Source organism: Fusarium coffeatum, assembly GCF_003316985.1.
Source record: "Fusarium coffeatum strain FIESC_28 chromosome Unknown BRIP53273_contig_234, whole genome shotgun sequence".
Lineage (NCBI taxonomy): Eukaryota > Fungi > Ascomycota > Sordariomycetes > Hypocreales > Nectriaceae > Fusarium > Fusarium coffeatum.
In genome coordinates this window covers 56,835-73,974 of record NW_022158026.1, presented here as the reverse complement: position 1 = coordinate 73,974, position 17,140 = coordinate 56,835, and the positions used below count along the sequence as shown (strand labels likewise).

At 50.2% G+C, this 17,140-nt stretch overlaps 6 protein-coding genes across 6 annotated transcripts; 5 read left to right on the top strand and 1 right to left on the bottom strand.

The window, feature by feature from the left end:
• Positions 1-1,533: 1,533 nt before the first annotated feature.
• On the top strand, positions 1,534-3,727 carry FIESC28_09301 (uncharacterized protein; the record flags this gene model as incomplete). Its single annotated transcript, XM_031163438.1, has 3 exons — positions 1,534-3,257; positions 3,309-3,392; positions 3,445-3,727. The coding sequence occupies 3 exons, from the start codon at positions 1,534-1,536 to the stop codon at positions 3,725-3,727; spliced, it is 2,091 nt and encodes a 696-aa protein (XP_031012526.1).
• Positions 3,728-4,203: 476 nt separating this feature from the next.
• On the bottom strand, positions 4,204-5,185 carry FIESC28_09300 (uncharacterized protein; the record flags this gene model as incomplete). The annotated part of the gene is made up of 2 exons (XM_031163437.1): positions 4,204-4,746; positions 4,802-5,185. The coding sequence occupies 2 exons, from the start codon at positions 5,183-5,185 to the stop codon at positions 4,204-4,206; spliced, it is 927 nt and encodes a 308-aa protein (XP_031012525.1).
• Positions 5,186-5,651: 466 nt separating this feature from the next.
• Positions 5,652-6,686, top strand: FIESC28_09299 (uncharacterized protein; the record flags this gene model as incomplete). The annotated part of the gene is made up of 2 exons (XM_031163436.1): positions 5,652-5,977; positions 6,029-6,686. The coding sequence occupies 2 exons, from the start codon at positions 5,652-5,654 to the stop codon at positions 6,684-6,686; spliced, it is 984 nt and encodes a 327-aa protein (XP_031012524.1).
• A 1,146-nt stretch (positions 6,687-7,832) lies between these two features.
• FIESC28_09298 (uncharacterized protein) lies at positions 7,833-9,569 on the top strand (the record flags this gene model as incomplete). Its single annotated transcript, XM_031163435.1, has 1 exon — positions 7,833-9,569. One exon carries the CDS (start codon positions 7,833-7,835, stop codon positions 9,567-9,569), a length of 1,737 nt encoding a protein of 578 aa, XP_031012523.1.
• Positions 9,570-10,615: 1,046 nt separating this feature from the next.
• FIESC28_09297 (uncharacterized protein) lies at positions 10,616-15,005 on the top strand (the record flags this gene model as incomplete). Its single annotated transcript, XM_031163434.1, has 3 exons — positions 10,616-10,708; positions 10,780-14,748; positions 14,802-15,005. 3 exons carry the CDS (start codon positions 10,616-10,618, stop codon positions 15,003-15,005), a joined length of 4,266 nt encoding a protein of 1,421 aa, XP_031012522.1.
• A 611-nt stretch (positions 15,006-15,616) lies between these two features.
• Positions 15,617-17,045, top strand: FIESC28_09296 (uncharacterized protein; the record flags this gene model as incomplete). The annotated part of the gene is made up of 4 exons (XM_031163433.1): positions 15,617-15,658; positions 15,733-15,890; positions 15,949-16,787; positions 16,840-17,045. 4 exons carry the CDS (start codon positions 15,617-15,619, stop codon positions 17,043-17,045), a joined length of 1,245 nt encoding a protein of 414 aa, XP_031012521.1.
• Between the last annotated feature and the right edge of the window lie 95 nt (positions 17,046-17,140).

The following is a 17,140-nucleotide window of genomic DNA, read 5'->3' as shown; positions in this document are numbered from 1 at the left end:
CATACCTCTAGGGCCATTTCTTCTGACACCCTGAGGTGCACCATACCATTTTGATGCTTCATGCCCTCCCTGGCCAGAGTAAAGTGGCCCTTTGTTTGAGTAAACAGGGGCGCTGCAGCCCTGGATAGAGTAAAGAATAAACGTTTTAAGGCGATTGCTAGAGTAGAGGATCTGGGCCGAGGTGTGCAATTGGAAAGAATCTATAAGAATCGGAATAACGACATGGAGCAAACGACTATCAACGATGATCCATGGCTTGCCGGTTGTTATTTGCATGACAGCCGGGGAAAGAAAAGAGTCTAAGAGAGAGTCAGACACACTGTGCCTTCCCAAGTCTAGAAAACAAGTAGACCCCCACCAAATGTCTCTGATTGGTACGATGGGATATTCTCTGACTGGTAGGCCCACTACTCCCGTTGCTGACGAGCGAGAGCAAGTGCATCCTCCACCCTCCATCCCACCTGGGTCCTCTCAAAAGACACCGTGCGTGGTATGTGGCTGCTCTCCCGCCCTCGCAACGTCGTCGTTCGCTTTTCTCAGGCTGGTCGTTGGCGCGTGCTCTAGAAGTCCAATCCCAACCTAATTGGAACCCACCATCTCCATCTTCATAGGCCTGCACCTACCATCCATGCCAGGTACTTGCCCTTAGGTTACCTTCCTTGTCTCTTCCTTTTCATGGATGGGTAGGAACCTAGGACAAGGCATGACCGGGGTCCTCCTTCTGTCTCTTTACTCACTCACTCACTTGCGTTGCCTGACCTTGTTCTTGCCCGTCTCTCTGTCGGCGCGACCTGCGTACTATCTTTCCACACCAGCATCTCATTAAACCCCCGTATATCCTCGCTCGCCCACCCGCTCAGATTTCCCTTCTGAAATCTTTTCCTCTCGTCGTTTTGTTTTCCCTTCACTCTACTCTCCCTACCTCCCCCCTCCTCCCTCACTCCACACTCCACGGACCCATCCCGGAGTCGCCCTCAAAGTCGTTTCTCTTCCCATTTCAATAGAAGTCGTCTGCACCCCCCGACGTCTCACGTTCATCTTCAACGCGCGCTGCTTCCTTCCTTCGTTTTCACTCACGAAGCCGCTGCCCGCTCTTGATGAACATTGCTTCTCGGCTCTGTTGATCTGTTTTCACTTCTTGCTTTCTACACTTTGCTTATAGCTTTAATCTGGCTCGATTGCTGTTTCGCGAAACTCGCCTTCGATCCCCCACCATCGCCAACGCCTTGACGGTTGCTACTCTGGACGCCTCAGCTACATTCGCTTGACGCGGTTGCTGAGTTTCGAATCGCATTGCACAGCGATTCCATTATTCCGGGCTGGTCTCGAATTTTGGTCAATAAGCATCATTCCAATCATCTTTATTCCATTCGGATCTGGGCTGCGCCTCGACCATTTCATTCAATCAACATCAGTTGCCTCAACTGACTCAATCGACTCTTCGGTTCGCCGCAACAACCACTCACGGCCGCCGAGCGCCATCATTTCGACTGACCAAACGCGGTCACGTCACGGATTTCATAACACGCCAAGATGTACTCACAACACTCCGCAATGGCGCCTCAGAAGCCCGAAACTTTCATGTTGAGCACTGAGGCCCAGCAAGCTCTGCCTCATGATGCCCAAGTCGCTCTTCAGCAAGTCGACAACTTGAAGTACTTCCTCATCTCCGCCCCTGTCGACTGGCAACCTGATCAGTACATTCGCCGATTTCTGCTACCAACTGGTGAATACGTCTCATGCATTCTCTGGAACAACCTTTTCCACATTTCTGGCACAGACATTGTGAGATGCCTGTCCTTCCGTTTCCAGGCCTTTGGCCGACCTGTCAAGAACTCCAAGAAGTTCGAGGAAGGTATCTTTTCTGACTTGCGAAACCTCAAGTCTGGAACTGATGCTTCTCTGGAGGAGCCCAAGAGCGCCTTCCTTGATTTCCTCTACAAGAACAACTGCATTCGAACTCAGAAGAAGCAAAAGGTCTTTTACTGGTACAGTGTCCCCCATGACCGTCTGTTCCTTGACGCGCTGGAACGCGATCTCAAGAGGGAGAAGATGGGCCAGGAAGCTACCACCGTTGCTGTCAGCGAACCCGCGCTGTCTTTCCAGTACGACTCATCTCAGTCGCTCTACGAGCAACTGACAAAGGCCCAACAAGCCAATTCTTCGTCTTTCAGCGCCCAGCAATCCGCCTTCTCTCAGAGCCAGTCCACATCTCCAGTCATGCGAGCTATGGACTCGATGCCTCCTCCCCCGACAATGATGCCTCAGTCCATGCCCCCTTTGGCGGAGGGGATGGACGCAATGGTACCTTATGGAACGATGGCGGTGCCTCACCACATGCACCAAGCCGTGCCCGTGAAGAGGGAGCCTGATTTCACCCGTGTTCAATACAACCAGAACGGTGTTCCTATCACGACCGGCCACCAGCGCCATGCTTCTATGCCCGCATATGCTCTCGAGTACTCGCCCGCTCCTTCATTCGTCTCCTCCCAGTACGAGGACTACAGCAACAGAGGAATCTCATTCGAACCCATCACACCTCCCCAGCAGGCCTTGGGTATCTCTGCTGAGCCCGCGTACATCGCCAACGAGGAGACTGGCTTGTACTCCGCTATCCCCGATCATATGGCTAGCATGAATGGCCTTAACGGCATGGTCCAGCTCCCCCCCTCTAACTTGGCTGGCCCTCAATTCTCTCGTCCCTATGGTACAAACAACGTCTACTCTGTAATCGAAGGTTCGCCGACATATAAGCAGAGAAGACGGCGTTCATCCATCCCCCCATCTATGTCGGCGATTGCGGCTCCTGCTGCACCCTCACACCCAGCACACTCACATGTCCGTCGACCTTCTGACTTGCGACGATCTGTCTCTGCTTCTGTTGGTCCTGTTGCCGAGGGTGATGAGTCCGCAAACAACTCCCCTCCTGGTTTGTCTTACAGCACTTCTGGTGTGTCTGTGAACAGCCAGCACCACCAGAACATGTCTAGACATGGAACTCCCTTGTCCGCTGTTGAAGGAAGCCCTGCACCCCATTCCATGGGCATTCACCAAGACTTCCCTCACCTCGCTAGTGAGGAATATACCGGCGAGGGCTCCATGAACGATCAGCGACGATCTGTGCCTGCTCCCAACGGTGCTGTCCGACGTGCTCGCTCAGCCACTGTTATGGAAGTTGGCCCTTACCCTCAGAAGTCCCACTCATGCCCCATTCCCACATGTGGCCGTCTCTTCAAGCGTTTGGAGCATCTCAAGCGGTAAGCATTCTCCGTTCGCGGCTGGCAGCTAGTCACTAATCTGATTTTTAGACACGTTCGAACGCACACACAAGAGAGACCCTATGTCTGCCCTCACTGCAGCAAGGCTTTCTCAAGATCTGACAATTTGGCACAGTATGTTTTGTCCTACAACCTTTCCACTGGCACTCGCTAACCATATACCTAGACACAAGCGCACACACGGTCGTGAAGACGGTGGAGATGGCTCACTGCATCTCTCTGGCGATGAGGAGGAGGACTTCTCCGGTGATGACCATCTTGGCTCACTCGAAGAGGCCTCCCCTCACTCTGAAAATGCATATGTGACAGGCTCCCTGAACGCTGCCGCTCATGGCTCGACTCCTCCATCAAGCAACGCACCCACACAAACGTTCAACAGTCTCGAAACCCTCAGCATGCCCATGACAATGAGCCAACCAGCTGCTATCAACGCTAGCGGCATGATGTAACGGCCCAATTATGTACGACTTTGTCATTTTATTTGCACAAATCATGACTACAAGGGATTTATGGCTTGAATTTCGGTGGCAATCTGCAACGGTATTTGCGTGCTCTCTGCTTGATTTTTCCTATGTTCATATTTTATTACATTTTTTTTTTTTTTTTGGTTGGAAGCGCTCATTGGTGGTCCAAAATATGGCTTTGATAGACCTACGCTGTGATAGCGTAGGAGAAGCTCCTGATGAAAAGCTGTGAGCATCATGAAGACGTCCATGCGTCGAGGTGTGTCAAAGTCCGCTTCTATATATATCATAGTTGCTTCTTTGATGATTGTTAGAGTATTTAGATATCCTGTGTGGAGGCCAATGCTAGTGATCAAAATTGGTCCAGTGCTTGGTGAAATACAAATGTTTACATTTAAATCAACTGCTCCTGTGACCTGGTATCTCGTGTTGATGAACCTGATTCGTACAAATTAGTGGTCTCATCGCCTTCCTTTTCTGCCAAACGCATCTCTTCCTCCCTCTATGCTCTTGATGTCCCTATCGCTCAAACGTAATTCAGCTCCTCTGAGCCTGCCAACTCCCGGTCGATCGACTGGCAGGTCTCGGTTCCGGCCTTTGCCTCCCTTCTTTTTCCCCGTTTCTCGCTCCAGGATAATACCGTTCTCCTTAGCCTCTCTTCGACGTTTCGTCTCGCGTGCTTCTGCCGCAGCCACAATGCCTTTGCGCATGTTCATTGGCATCTTCTCCTGTTTGTGAATGGAAACCTTGGATCCCAGGGCTTGAATGCGCATGTCTGTGGCCTTTTGACGAGTACGGCCAGCGGCGAAGGCTTTTGGCTCAATAGCTGCACCAGAAGATGACATACTAGGGGCGAGGAGGTGTGATTCTGCGATAAGTCGACGGAGTTCAAGATCCTGGGCTAGGAGAGAGGGCGCGTCTTCTGGAAGTTCGTTTGAGGAGGATGAAGTAGCTGTAGGTGTCGATTCGGATTTGGTGAATGTTTGGTCTGGAGGGCGTGAAGACTGATTTTGCATGTTAGTTCAATAGCTCGTACCTCCTCGAAGGGCGCGATTTTACCATAAAAGCCTTCAATTCTCGTTTGGACATTGTGGCAGTCATTGCTGGTTGCTTTCCAGAATGGTCTACCACTTCTACCACTGGAGGTTGCTCTTCCTCTTCCTCTTCCTCTTCCTCTTCGTCTGAATCGTCGCCCGATAGACCGCCCCATTCATTTTCGTTCTCGCTATCTTCCTCTTCATCGTTGCTGTCGTCGCTTGCTTCGCTATCATCATCGTCGTCGCTTTCTTCGTCACGTTTCGTCTTTTTTGAACTGGGCTTGGGCTCTTTTGCATCGGGTAGTGGTGCGAATTGCGCCTCGAAATGTCGGCGGAAAATGGCAGCCGCATCTTCTTGCGAGATTTCAGGCTCAGGATCAGCCTTTCGCTTGCCTAGAACAGCCATAGCGAGCGACTTTTATGTTTGAGTGCGTTGTTGAGACGAAGGGTTGGATGGTTATGTTGAATGGAAAATTTCTGGCTATAGTTTTCAGCCTCGCATTTTCCTACAAGGCTGCCCCACCATGGGACTTATATCATATATCTAGTACCTACCTACCTTGGGAGTATGTATCCAGTGGTGATCATACTCGTCAAGTCATGTGTCGCAAATACATTTCAGGGGTCCTGCAATCTCACCTCGAAGATCATTTCTGCTATCTATAATCGATCATTTTTCCTTTCATCAGGTATTTATTTGTATCTAGTCGTGCGTACTTTGCTGTCTTACAGCTGAGTGTAAGTAGGTGATTGGCCACTCACCTTGGCCCGCTTTCCCATCAGCGACAGATACCAAGACTGGATCGTTAAGTTTGTAGTTACGCGACTGGTTTTCCAGGCCCGCGCGAACTACCAACATTCACAACGCAAAAATGTCACCAGATCCGCTATTAGACGAAGATGAGCAATATGCGTCGTCCGAGGACTCTGACTTTGCTCCAGATGATGCGCCCAACCAGGCTTCCGATCAATCTGATGTAGAGGATGAAAAGGATACGTGCGACAGAGCTACCAACAAAAGGACCCTCCCTACAGCTAATGAGGATGCTGCTGATGCAGGCTACGATAATTCGGGCGATGAAGCAATCATAAAAAGAGGCGAAAAGCGTCGTAAAAAGACGGAAGCAAGAGGGGTGCAAGAAGGCGATGAAGGTGGTGAGGGTGGTTTGATCAAGACCCGGAGACAGCGTGCCGCAGAGTAAGTTATACCTGTACGAGATACTCAATGCATTTCTGACATGAACTGCAGGAAAGAGGAACGCAAATATGCCACGAACAACGAGCCGGTCACCATCGATGTTGATGCGCTGTGGGCACAAATGATAGCCAAGCCAACTCTAGAGACCAAAGTCGACGAACCCAATGATGCTGAAACGGATACCACTTCCGTAGAAAAGAATGGAGATGCAGTTGTACAAGAAAAAGGCGCAGCCAATCCAGAAGGCCCTTCAGCGATGATACGCATCAAGCGAACATACAACTTCGCTGGTCGAGTCCATACAGAGGAAAAGCTTGTCGCGCGCGACTCAGCCGAGGCAAAGCTTTATCTTGCTTCGCAAGGCCAGGAAATTCCAACCAATAGTCCCGAAAAACGTGCTACAAGAAAAGCTTTCCGATCGGCTTTTGAGCCTCAGATGGATCTCATGCCCCAGCGGTCCGACCTAAACCTTGGAATGGCGGCGCGAATCAAAGCTGGCAAGGAGGCGCAGGCCAAGAAGCTCAACGTCGTCGAGAAGAGTCGCATGGACTGGGCTGGCTATGTGGACAAAGAGGGCATCAAGGACGAGCTGGCGCTGGCTGGCAAATCAAAGGATTCTTACATGGCCAGGGAAGACTTTTTGGCGAAGAGCGAGGCATTGAGAGAGGAAGATTCGAGACGGGCGAGACTGGCTGGGAAAGTTTTATAGTCTTTTTTATACCGGCGCAAGAGGCATGATACCATGGGGTAAACATTTGATTTAACAGACTTGAGACTTCCAAAAAAAAGAATATACCATCTGGAACCTCTATACTTTCCTCACCCAGGCATTTCAAGCCTCTTCAATTGTTATTTTCAGTCACTTTAGGACTGTCGTCGAATATCTTATGTAGAAGACCGACGTCCCTGCCTATTGTCATGATGTCAGAATAATGGCCGCCGAGAGTAAAAGAGATGAAATAATTTGGTCACTTTATGCGAGCTGAGATGGACTTTTAGGCTACTTTATCTTGGTAGTCTGTCTAAGTCTTCCAGGACATTTCTTCTGTTACTAACCTGGTATTTATCTGCCTACTTATCTATGAAGGCAATGAGGCAGCCTGGCGGCGGCATGTTCTTGTCATAGGACCCTTGACGTGGTGAATTTGTACTACTCAATTCACCACATTTTGAGGAAAGCATGTCCCAATCTATTCATAATTTACAGAGGCTTGGTTGTCAATGTATTGGTAGCGTGTAGCAGGGTTACTTGTCATGATTCGTATCGTGCAACCTGCAACAGCTCATAGTGAACGAAAGAAGAGGAGTTGTGATACCGGATGTGATCTGACCAGAAATAAATCAACAAAAGACGAGTTGCTGCACTGAAAACTGTGTCTGACCTATGTTTCGAACTCCACCTGGCGGTGTAAAGGATGTTCAAGTTCACGACAACATTTGACGATCCATGGCACTTGAGACATTAAGAACTTGAGCTGGGTAGGTACATTGTTCAATGTCGTGTGTTTGCTATGCTGCATCAAATCTCAATCTGTAGCATATAGACAGGGAACTCTGCCATCTTGTGTAATTGAAATCGATTGAATACATACAATATGTAAAAAAAGTTTCAATCGGATGCCGACTGCTTCAACGTGAGCTAATAATAAAAGAACCGGGGCGGTGGACAAACCCAACCAGCGCCGCCCAAAGCCAAGCTGCTGCTCAAACAGACCAGACCAGACCGCCCGCATGCCTGCCCTTCCTGCCTGTCTGCTGCCACATTCATTGATAAACCTTTTCCACCCTTCTTCTCCCCACCTAACCTCCTCCTTTCTTCTGCGCACTTTGACGGCCAGTAACCGAGCAATTCGCCATGAGTTCCGACGACGATTTCGAGATTGAGGTGCCCGACTTGGCGGCGGATGATCCTATGAGGGCATTCCTACCTACGTCTTTTGGGAAGAAGTCGAAAGAAGCCGATATCGCCGCCCAAATCGACAGGAGTCGCAGGACAGTGACCAGCAAAGCCCCGGAAGTCAGTGGCGGACAATCCCAGGAACACAGGAAGAAGAACGATTCGAGCGACGATTCCGACAGCGACGACAGCGACGATTCTGATGACGAAGATGAATTTCCCGTATCGCACGAACTTGTTCTCAAAACTCACGACCGCGCTGTGACTACGGTTTCGCTCGACCCTGCAGGAGGGCGCTTAGCAACTGCTTCCACAGATTGCACAGTCAAACTTCACGATTTCGCCTCCATGACTCCTACTACTTTGAGAGCCTTTCGCTCAGTCGACCCATATGAACAAAAAGCGGCCTCTGCAAACTCCGAATCGCACCCCGTCCATCGAATCGAATTCAACCCACACGCTGGAGGAGTTTTCCTCTGCGTCTCAGCGCACCCCCAAGCAAAGATCTTGTCTCGGGATGGCGATATTGTTACAGAATTCGTCAAGGGAGACATGTATCTTCGTGATATGAACAATACCAAGGGCCACATTTCCGAGATCACAACTGGAACATGGCATCCCACTGACAAGAATCTATGCGTTACCGCCGGTACCGATAGCACGTTAAGAATCTGGGACATCAACAACAAGCGATCGCAGAAGGATGTTGTTGTTTTCAAATCCAAGGCTGCTGGGTCCGCAGGTCGCACCAAGATGACTGCAGTCGCATGGGGATCTTCAGCCCAGGGAGGTAGCAACGTGCTTGTCGCTTCAGCTCTTGATGGCTCGCTGGTTATGTATAGCGGCAACAGTCCTTTCTCACGTCCTGCAGGAGAGATCCGCGATGCTCATAAGCCTCAGACTTGGACCAGCGGTATCGATATATCATCCGACGGTCGTATGGTGGTTACCAGGGGAGGCGACGATTTGATCAAACTATGGGACACCCGCAAGTTTACCAAGCCTCTCGTCACTGTATCTCATACATCAACTTCGGACCACTACTCAACAAGCAATATTAAATATGCGCCAAACTCGACCAGCATCATCACAGGCTCCATTACAGGCCACCTTCATATCCTGAACCCCGGCAATTTGCGCGCGGAACATGTTACTCCAATAACGCCTGGATCGCCGCTTATCACAGTTGATTGGCACCCGAAGATTAATCAGATTATCACAGGTTCAGCTAACGCCGAAACTCACGTTTTGTACAACCCACAGATGTCGAGCAAAGGAGCTGTAGATGTCATGTCGCGAGCACCAAAGAAACGCCACATCGACGATAACCCTGAGTTAACGATGGATCAGTCGGTCGGTGTATCTGGAGATGCTATTATGGTACCAGGCGCCACAGCAGGTTCGAGAAAATCTGGCGTTACTGTATCTGGCCGATCGAAGGATCCTCGACGCCCGCACATCCCCCAGCAGACCCCTATGGAAAAGAACGCACCGGACGAGAAGGCTATCGCAGAGAACATTCCTCTTGCGCGCATGCTGCACGAGGACCCTCGAGAAGCTTTGCTGAAGTATGCAGACAAGGCGCAGAGTAACCCGATGTTTACCAAAGCCTGGGCCCAAAATCAACCCGAAACCCAATACGCGGACCTCAGCGATGAGGAAGACGGCCCTGACAAGAAGAGGCTCAAGAGGTGAGAGCACTAACGGTCAATGGGTAGCTATGGGATTCGACACATTTTCTTGGACGCGGGGCCAGACTATGACTCCATAAGAGCATGCCTAACTCGTGTAACACTGCTATATCTCTGTCATTCCATCACAATATCCGGTCGCAGAGGCGTTGTCAACGCCTAGTTCCGGATCCTCTAGACCGGAGCGAGTAACACCGTTCAAGCGCAGGTGTTTCTTTGCCATTTCGGCCTCGCATTGTCCTACTCCAAAAACGCCTATTCTGACAGCTGCCATGGGGCGTCCCAAGGGTATCACGTGCATGTAGCTTTAGTTGACCAATCCGAAGCGCGGATAATGATTACTTAATATTAAATTCATGGCTGCCTCAGGCGCACTAGTAGCCTACTGGGTCGCGGTCGCCTCTTGCAGGGGGGTCGTGCTGAAAAATACTGTGACCAAGCGACTCAGAACTGCACCAACCGTCACGCCGCATCTTGTCCAGCTGTGCCTTCACCACTCCCCATCATCAACTGGCGAGCGCGCGCATCCAAAAATTCGCCAGGGCCCCTTCAAACCATCGGCTCTCATCTCGAAAAACCACCAAATCCGTGTTGCACGCGATTTGCACACAACTCCGGTCTTCGGTACCGGTTTCTCAACGCGCCGTGCTGCCACATCGCATACTTTTCCTTCTGCTCAACCTTTCTTTGCAACTTGGAGTGTCCATCTCGTGCCTCCAGCAACCCATCTAGCCGCGTTTCCAATTTAAAGGTTGCGGTCCACACCAAACCTGTCCCACGCGCTATCCACGACGTGTCGCCTACTTTTCGACGACGCTTCTTATAACTTTTTCAATCCATTGATTTTTTAACTTCGCCTTCGACGCGTTCGTTCACGCCCCTGTTCTATTATTACACCCTATCTTCGCTTTCGCGACATCCAAGCTCGCTATACTACGCGCGACACCATCGTTTACATCCCTACGATATGCGATATAGGTAGCTGTAATTGCACAATCTAATCATTCGACTCAACCGTCACAGGGCTTCGCGGCACAGATATCATTCACCATGGCATCGGTGCATGCATCCCCCGCTGTTCAGCATCCTGGCGCGCCAATGCCTGCTGGCGCGACTAAGCAGCAGGCGGAAGAAGTTTTTAGGGTATGGCCTTCTTAATCACCCTGCTGGGGTTTCTGACTTGTTGTGCTTCTCAGTGCTGATCTATGATGTAGAAATTGAAGGCTATGAAGGAGCAAGGAATGTCCCCGACCGATCCTGAATACATCAAGGCCTCTCAGTTTTTGATGAACTTCCAACAACAGCATAATATGCGACGTACTCAGCAGCAGTTTATGCAGCAGCAACAAAAACAGCAGATGCAGAATGCGACAAACGGCGCGTCTGCTAATGGGATGATGGCTGGTCGACCTCTTCCGCAAGGCTCACCACAGACAAGTCAACCTGCCCCGAACACGCTCAACGCATCCGCAATGCCGAACCAAACCTCCTCCACTCCTGCTTCTGCTGGCACGTCTCCATCGACCGGCTCGTCTTCGAATCATTTCACCCAACAACAACTGGGCCTCTTGAGGCAGCAGATCCATGCCTTTAAGCTGCTTGGAAAGAATGCCGGCGTATCATTACAATTGCAGCAGGCGATCTTCAACCAGCGCCAGCGTAGGCAAGCAGCCATTGCTGAATCCGCACAAGCAGCACCAACTTCAAAACATGGCCAGGCCGATTCCGAAACTAATAAGGACCACCAAAATGGGCCCGAGGCTGCAACGGAAGATGAGAGCTCAGAAATCCCCAAGGCGCATACATTCAAGACGGTCAAGTCCCCATATGGCACAAGTATGATCCGGCCTGAAATCAAGTATTTTGATCACTCGCAGCGAAAGAACCGTTGGTTCATTCCTGGTGTGTTCCCTACAGGCATTGACTTCGACCACTTGCGATATGAGCGAGAAGTCGTTGTCTCGAACCGAATGAGGCAGCGCTATGCTGAGTTGAAGAACCTTCCCGGTGATTTGGCCCACTGGGATTCCTCGAAGGACGGTCAAGAGGCCGACGACTCTCTCAAGCGCAAAGCAATCATCGAGATGAAGAGCATTGCTTTGTATGCCAAGCAGCGAGCGCTTCGTGACAAGATCGGAAGGCAAATGATGCATTACGATAATCTCGCAATGACGACCAACCGATCTAGCTATCGCCGCATGAAGAAGCAGAATGTCCGTGAAGCTCGCATCACGGAGAAGCTTGAGAAGCAGCAACGTGATGCCCGTGAGAACCGCGAGAAGAAGAAACACACCGACTTCCTTCGTGCCATCTACAACCACCGTCAAGAGATTCAGGAGTCGGCTTCTTCTCAACGTACCAAGTCGCATAAGCTCTCTCGTCTCATGTACCAGCAACACTTCAATATTGAGAAGGAGGAGCAGAAGCGCATTGAGCGAACAGCCAAGCAACGTCTGCAAGCTCTTAAGGCCAACGATGAAGAAGCATACCTCAAGCTTCTTGACCAGGCCAAAGATACCCGTATCACACACTTGCTCAAGCAGACTGATGGTTTCTTGCATCAGCTCGCCTCATCCGTCAAGGCACAGCAGCGCCAGGCCGCTGAACGATATGGCGACGGAGATGAGCTTCCCATGGAAGACAACAGCGACTATGACGAGGACGATGAGAGCAACAAGAAGATTGACTACTATGCTGTGGCCCATCGCATTCGCGAAGAGGTTACTGGACAAGCCGATATCCTTGTGGGCGGCAAGCTCAAGGAGTATCAGGTCAAGGGTCTGCAATGGATGATTTCGTTGTACAACAACAACCTCAACGGTATTTTGGCAGATGAAATGGGTCTTGGAAAGACCATTCAAACCATCAGTTTGATCACCTACCTGATCGAACGAAAACAGCAGCCCGGACCCTACCTTGTCATTGTGCCTCTCAGTACATTGACTAACTGGAACCTGGAATTTGAGCGATGGGCCCCTTCTGTAAGCCGTATCGTTTACAAGGGACCTCCCAATGCTCGTAAGGTGCATCAGGATAGGATCCGACAAGGCGGGTTCCAGGTCTTGCTCACAACCTACGAATACATCATCAAAGACCGTCCTATTCTCAGCAAGATCAAGTGGTTCCACATGATTATCGACGAGGGTCACCGAATGAAGAACTCCAACTCCAAGCTGAGCTACACCATTCAGCAGTACTACCATACTCGTTTCCGGCTTATTCTCACTGGTACACCACTGCAAAACAATCTGTCGGAACTGTGGGCCATGCTCAACTTTGTTTTGCCAAACATCTTTAAATCTGCAACGACTTTCGATGAATGGTTCAACACTCCTTTTGCCAACACAGGTGGACAGGACAAGATGGAGCTTACAGAAGAAGAACAAATCCTTGTTATCAGGCGTCTCCACAAGGTTCTGCGACCATTCCTTCTGCGTCGTCTGAAGAAGGATGTCGAGAAGGATCTTCCCGACAAGACAGAAAAGGTCATCAAGTGCAAGTTCTCTGCGCTCCAATCTAAACTTTACAAACAGATGGTTACCCACAACAAGCTTGTCGTTAGTGATGGCAAGGGTGGTAAGACAGGTGCTCGTGGACTCAGCAACATGATTATGCAGCTGCGAAAGCTTTGCAACCATCCATTCGTGTTCGACGTTGTGGAAAATGTCATGAATCCTCTTAACATCAGCAATGATCTGTTGTGGCGAACAGCCGGCAAGTTTGAGTTGCTTGACAGAATCTTGCCCAAGTACCAAGCAACTGGTCATCGAGTCCTCATGTTCTTCCAGATGACAGCTATCATGGATATCATGGAAGACTACCTTCGGTATAGGCGAGTGGAATATCTTCGATTGGATGGTACGACCAAATCCGACGAGCGTTCCGACTTGCTTAGGGAATTCAATGCCCCAGACTCCAAGTACTTCATGTTCTTGCTTTCGACCCGTGCTGGTGGATTGGGTCTCAACTTGCAAACCGCCGATACGGTCATCATCTACGACTCTGACTGGAATCCCCATCAAGATTTGCAGGCTCAGGATCGTGCCCATCGTATTGGTCAAAAGAACGAAGTCCGAATTCTGCGACTCATCAGTTCCAACTCGGTTGAAGAAAAGATTCTCGAGCGAGCACGATTCAAGTTGGACATGGATGGAAAGGTCATTCAGGCCGGTCGTTTCGATAACAAATCATCAGAAACCGACCGTGATGCCATGCTTCGAACGCTGCTGGAGACTGCCGACATGGCCGAATCCGGTGAACAGGATGAGATGGAGGACGACGAGCTCAACATGCTGCTCGCACGTAGCGACGACGAGATAACCGTTTTCCAAAAACTGGACGAAGAGAGGATGAAGACTTCTCCCTACGGCACCGGACCAGGCACCAAGCCTCGACTTATGGGTGAGGATGAATTGCCTGATATTTATTTGAACGAGGGCAACCCTATCTCAGACGAGACTGAGGATGTGGTACTGGGCCGTGGTGCTCGTGAACGTACCAAGGTCAAGTATGACGATGGTCTGACCGAAGAGCAATGGCTCATGGCAGTGGATGACGACGATGATTCTCCTGAAGCGGCTGCTGCTCGTAAACAGGCTCGTAGGGACAGACGGGACAACAAAAGCTTGAAGAAATCCGCGATTTTGAACTCGATGGATGAATCACCTTCAGGCAGTAGAGCAAGCACTGAGGAAATCGAGACCCCCAAGAAGCGAGGGCGCAAACCAGGCAGCAAGAATGAGAAACGCAAGGCCGAAGAGGGCAATGATGAGCCGCCTCCCAAGAAGCGACGTGGACCTCAAGGACGACCTAGTAAGGTTAGCCTAGAGTCACGATTGCCGCCCCATCAACGAGAAGTGCTACAGAAGAGCCTCCGTAATCTTTACGATGGTCTCATGGACTTGGAGGTGGACGATATCGAGCCTCCTGAGGATGATGACTCGGATCCCGGCAAGCGCCTTATCATTGGACCCTTTATCAAACTGCCACCCAAGCGCGATTACGCCGACTACTACCTCATCATCCAGAATCCCATCTGCATGAACCAGATTCAGACACGGATTAAGAAGGAGGAGTACACTTCGTTGAGCGCAATGCGAAAAGACATCGAGCTGATGATCCGCAACTGCCAAACGTACAATGAGGACGGAAGCATTCTGTATCAGGATGCTAAGATCATGAACGTAAGTTTTCCTTGTTTTAATCATGTTTGTCGATAGTGTCTAATTTTTAATAGGAATTCTTCAACTCCAAGTACCAAGAAGAACTGGCGGCTCATCCTGAACTTCAGGAACTTGAAGAAGGGGCCAAGGACGGTTCAGTGGCGCCCTCTGGCAGTGGCGGCACACCTCAACCTGGCGGCACTCGCATCAAGTTGATTTCGAGTAGCGCAAAAGAAGCAAACGGCGGCAGCACTGCCGCACAAAGCGACGAGGAATGAAAGACGTGTTATTGAGAAAGCACAACACCCTTACCTTAATCCGGAAGGGTCGCAAAAGGACCTCTGAATTTGCATCGCCGTGGAGGCGATTGTTTGATGATGTATGCAATGGCGTTGGGCAGGATAGGTGTCACTAAAGAAACATGCGGTCAGGAGCAGAAGAAGCGAAGAAAGAAAGAAGGAAGGAAATAGTGGGAACCAATACCATAAAGAAGCATGATCCGGAGCTCTCTGATGGGTTTGCCAGATAATGACTTTGGAGTGCGTCGAGCCTGCAGAGGGACGGCGCAGCTGCATTCAGTGTTTAGATAAATTAGTAGGATGTATTTTAATAGAAGCTTGACATTTTGTCACTTTCATTTTATTTCAAGCAGCATAATTAGAGAACAGTTTTGAAGTGATGTTGTGTAAGTTCTTGTAGATAACTGTGACAGACAGTTCAAGTCACATCAACCAAGTCAGGTGTCTGAGGTTGGTCTTTGCTCATCTCAGTTCCTACTGTTAAACTTAGAACTGTCTTCATTCGCCACACTTTCAACACCACAAACAAGCATAAACCTCAAGTGACATTTCGTTTTTGCTATATCCGGTTAGATGGAAAAGACTTCACGATGAAGAAGACTTTACTTCTTTGTTTTATTCATGGCTTCAAAGTACGTTTGCCCCTCCCCCGCCTTGTCATGGTCATAGCGATAGTCTTAATCAGCCATAACTGACGTTGATCAAGGGCGGCGAGGACACTTTTGGAGTCGACTATCAGTTCACCAAGGATTTGCGCGACTTGGTAAGAGAGGCTCTGCCAAAGATCAATGTTGAGGCGATTGTTTATCCCAAGTATGAGACTCGTGGAGATCTGGGTAGCTGTGTGAGTCGCTTTCGTGACTGGTATGTATCCGTCCAATGTCAGTATCTCAACAATATCCATTAATATCATTGCTCCTAGGCTACAGAATAAAGTCATCGATATGGAAGTGGCAGCTGGTACTCCATCTCCCACAATAGAGCCTTCAGTACGCACCATTCTCATCGGCCACTCCATGGGTGGCATCGTGGCGGCTGAGATGCTTATCGGCTTGGCCTCGGAGAAGCCCATCTATACAGAAGACGGCATTCAAAAGTCTGAAACGCCCAGCTTCAATTCTCTGATGTTTCCCTACATCCAGGGTGTTCTCGCCTTTGATACTCCCTATTTGGGCATTTCTCCCGGCGTAGTAGCCCACGGCGCAGAGGATCAGTATCAAACTGCTTCACAAGCTATGGGCGCCATCTCACAGCTCAGCGGGCTAGGGGCATCGCTCTGGGGCGCCAAACAAGCTGCTTCGCCTTCTACAACTCCCGCTCTTCCTAAGACAGCCGGCGCTTTGCCCGCGCCTACAGGATCTGGTGGTAATCAGTGGCAGAGATGGGGTAAGATGGCTATGTACGCCGGCGCTGCTGGGGCGGTGGCCGCAGGAGGGGCAGCTGCATGGATGAAGCGTGACCAACTGGGTGAGGGCTGGTCCTGGGCGTCTTCACATCTTGAGTTCGTGGGGTGTCTCGCTCGAGGAGAAGAACTCCGCAAACGTGTTGCCTGTCTTCTCCAACTCCGCCAGGAGCTCGACGTTGGGTTTGCGAATTTGTACACTCGTCTTGGCAAGGCGGCATCAGCGAAGCAGGTTAACGTGGTCGGGACAGTTCTGGGTCAAGACCGGACATTCTGCAATCTTCCTAAGAAGCAGCCGGGAGGAGTGTGGAAGGAAGCTGTCAACGACAAGGCGACAGACGAGGCTGGAGCACACATGAGTAAGTTCAGACACGGTGTGAAGAGTTGATTGACATACTAACGAAAACGCAGATATGTTTACTCCAAGAGAGAACCCAGGATATAACAAGTTGACCCAGGATGCTACCGGAGTGATTCACAGCTGGCTGCAGAACGACTGGTATGAGACAAGTGTCGAAGAACCGCTCTTGCTAAAGGAGGCATCACCACCTGAGGATGAGCCTCCTGCTGAAGATAAGCCTGCGACTAAAGATGCGGACATAGAGGAGACTATTTAACATGTTTTCTTTTTTCAATTAGATGGTTTCTCTAGACTATGTATTACACCAAGGTAGTATTTCACGGGACCAGGTAGATGGCCCACATCATTATC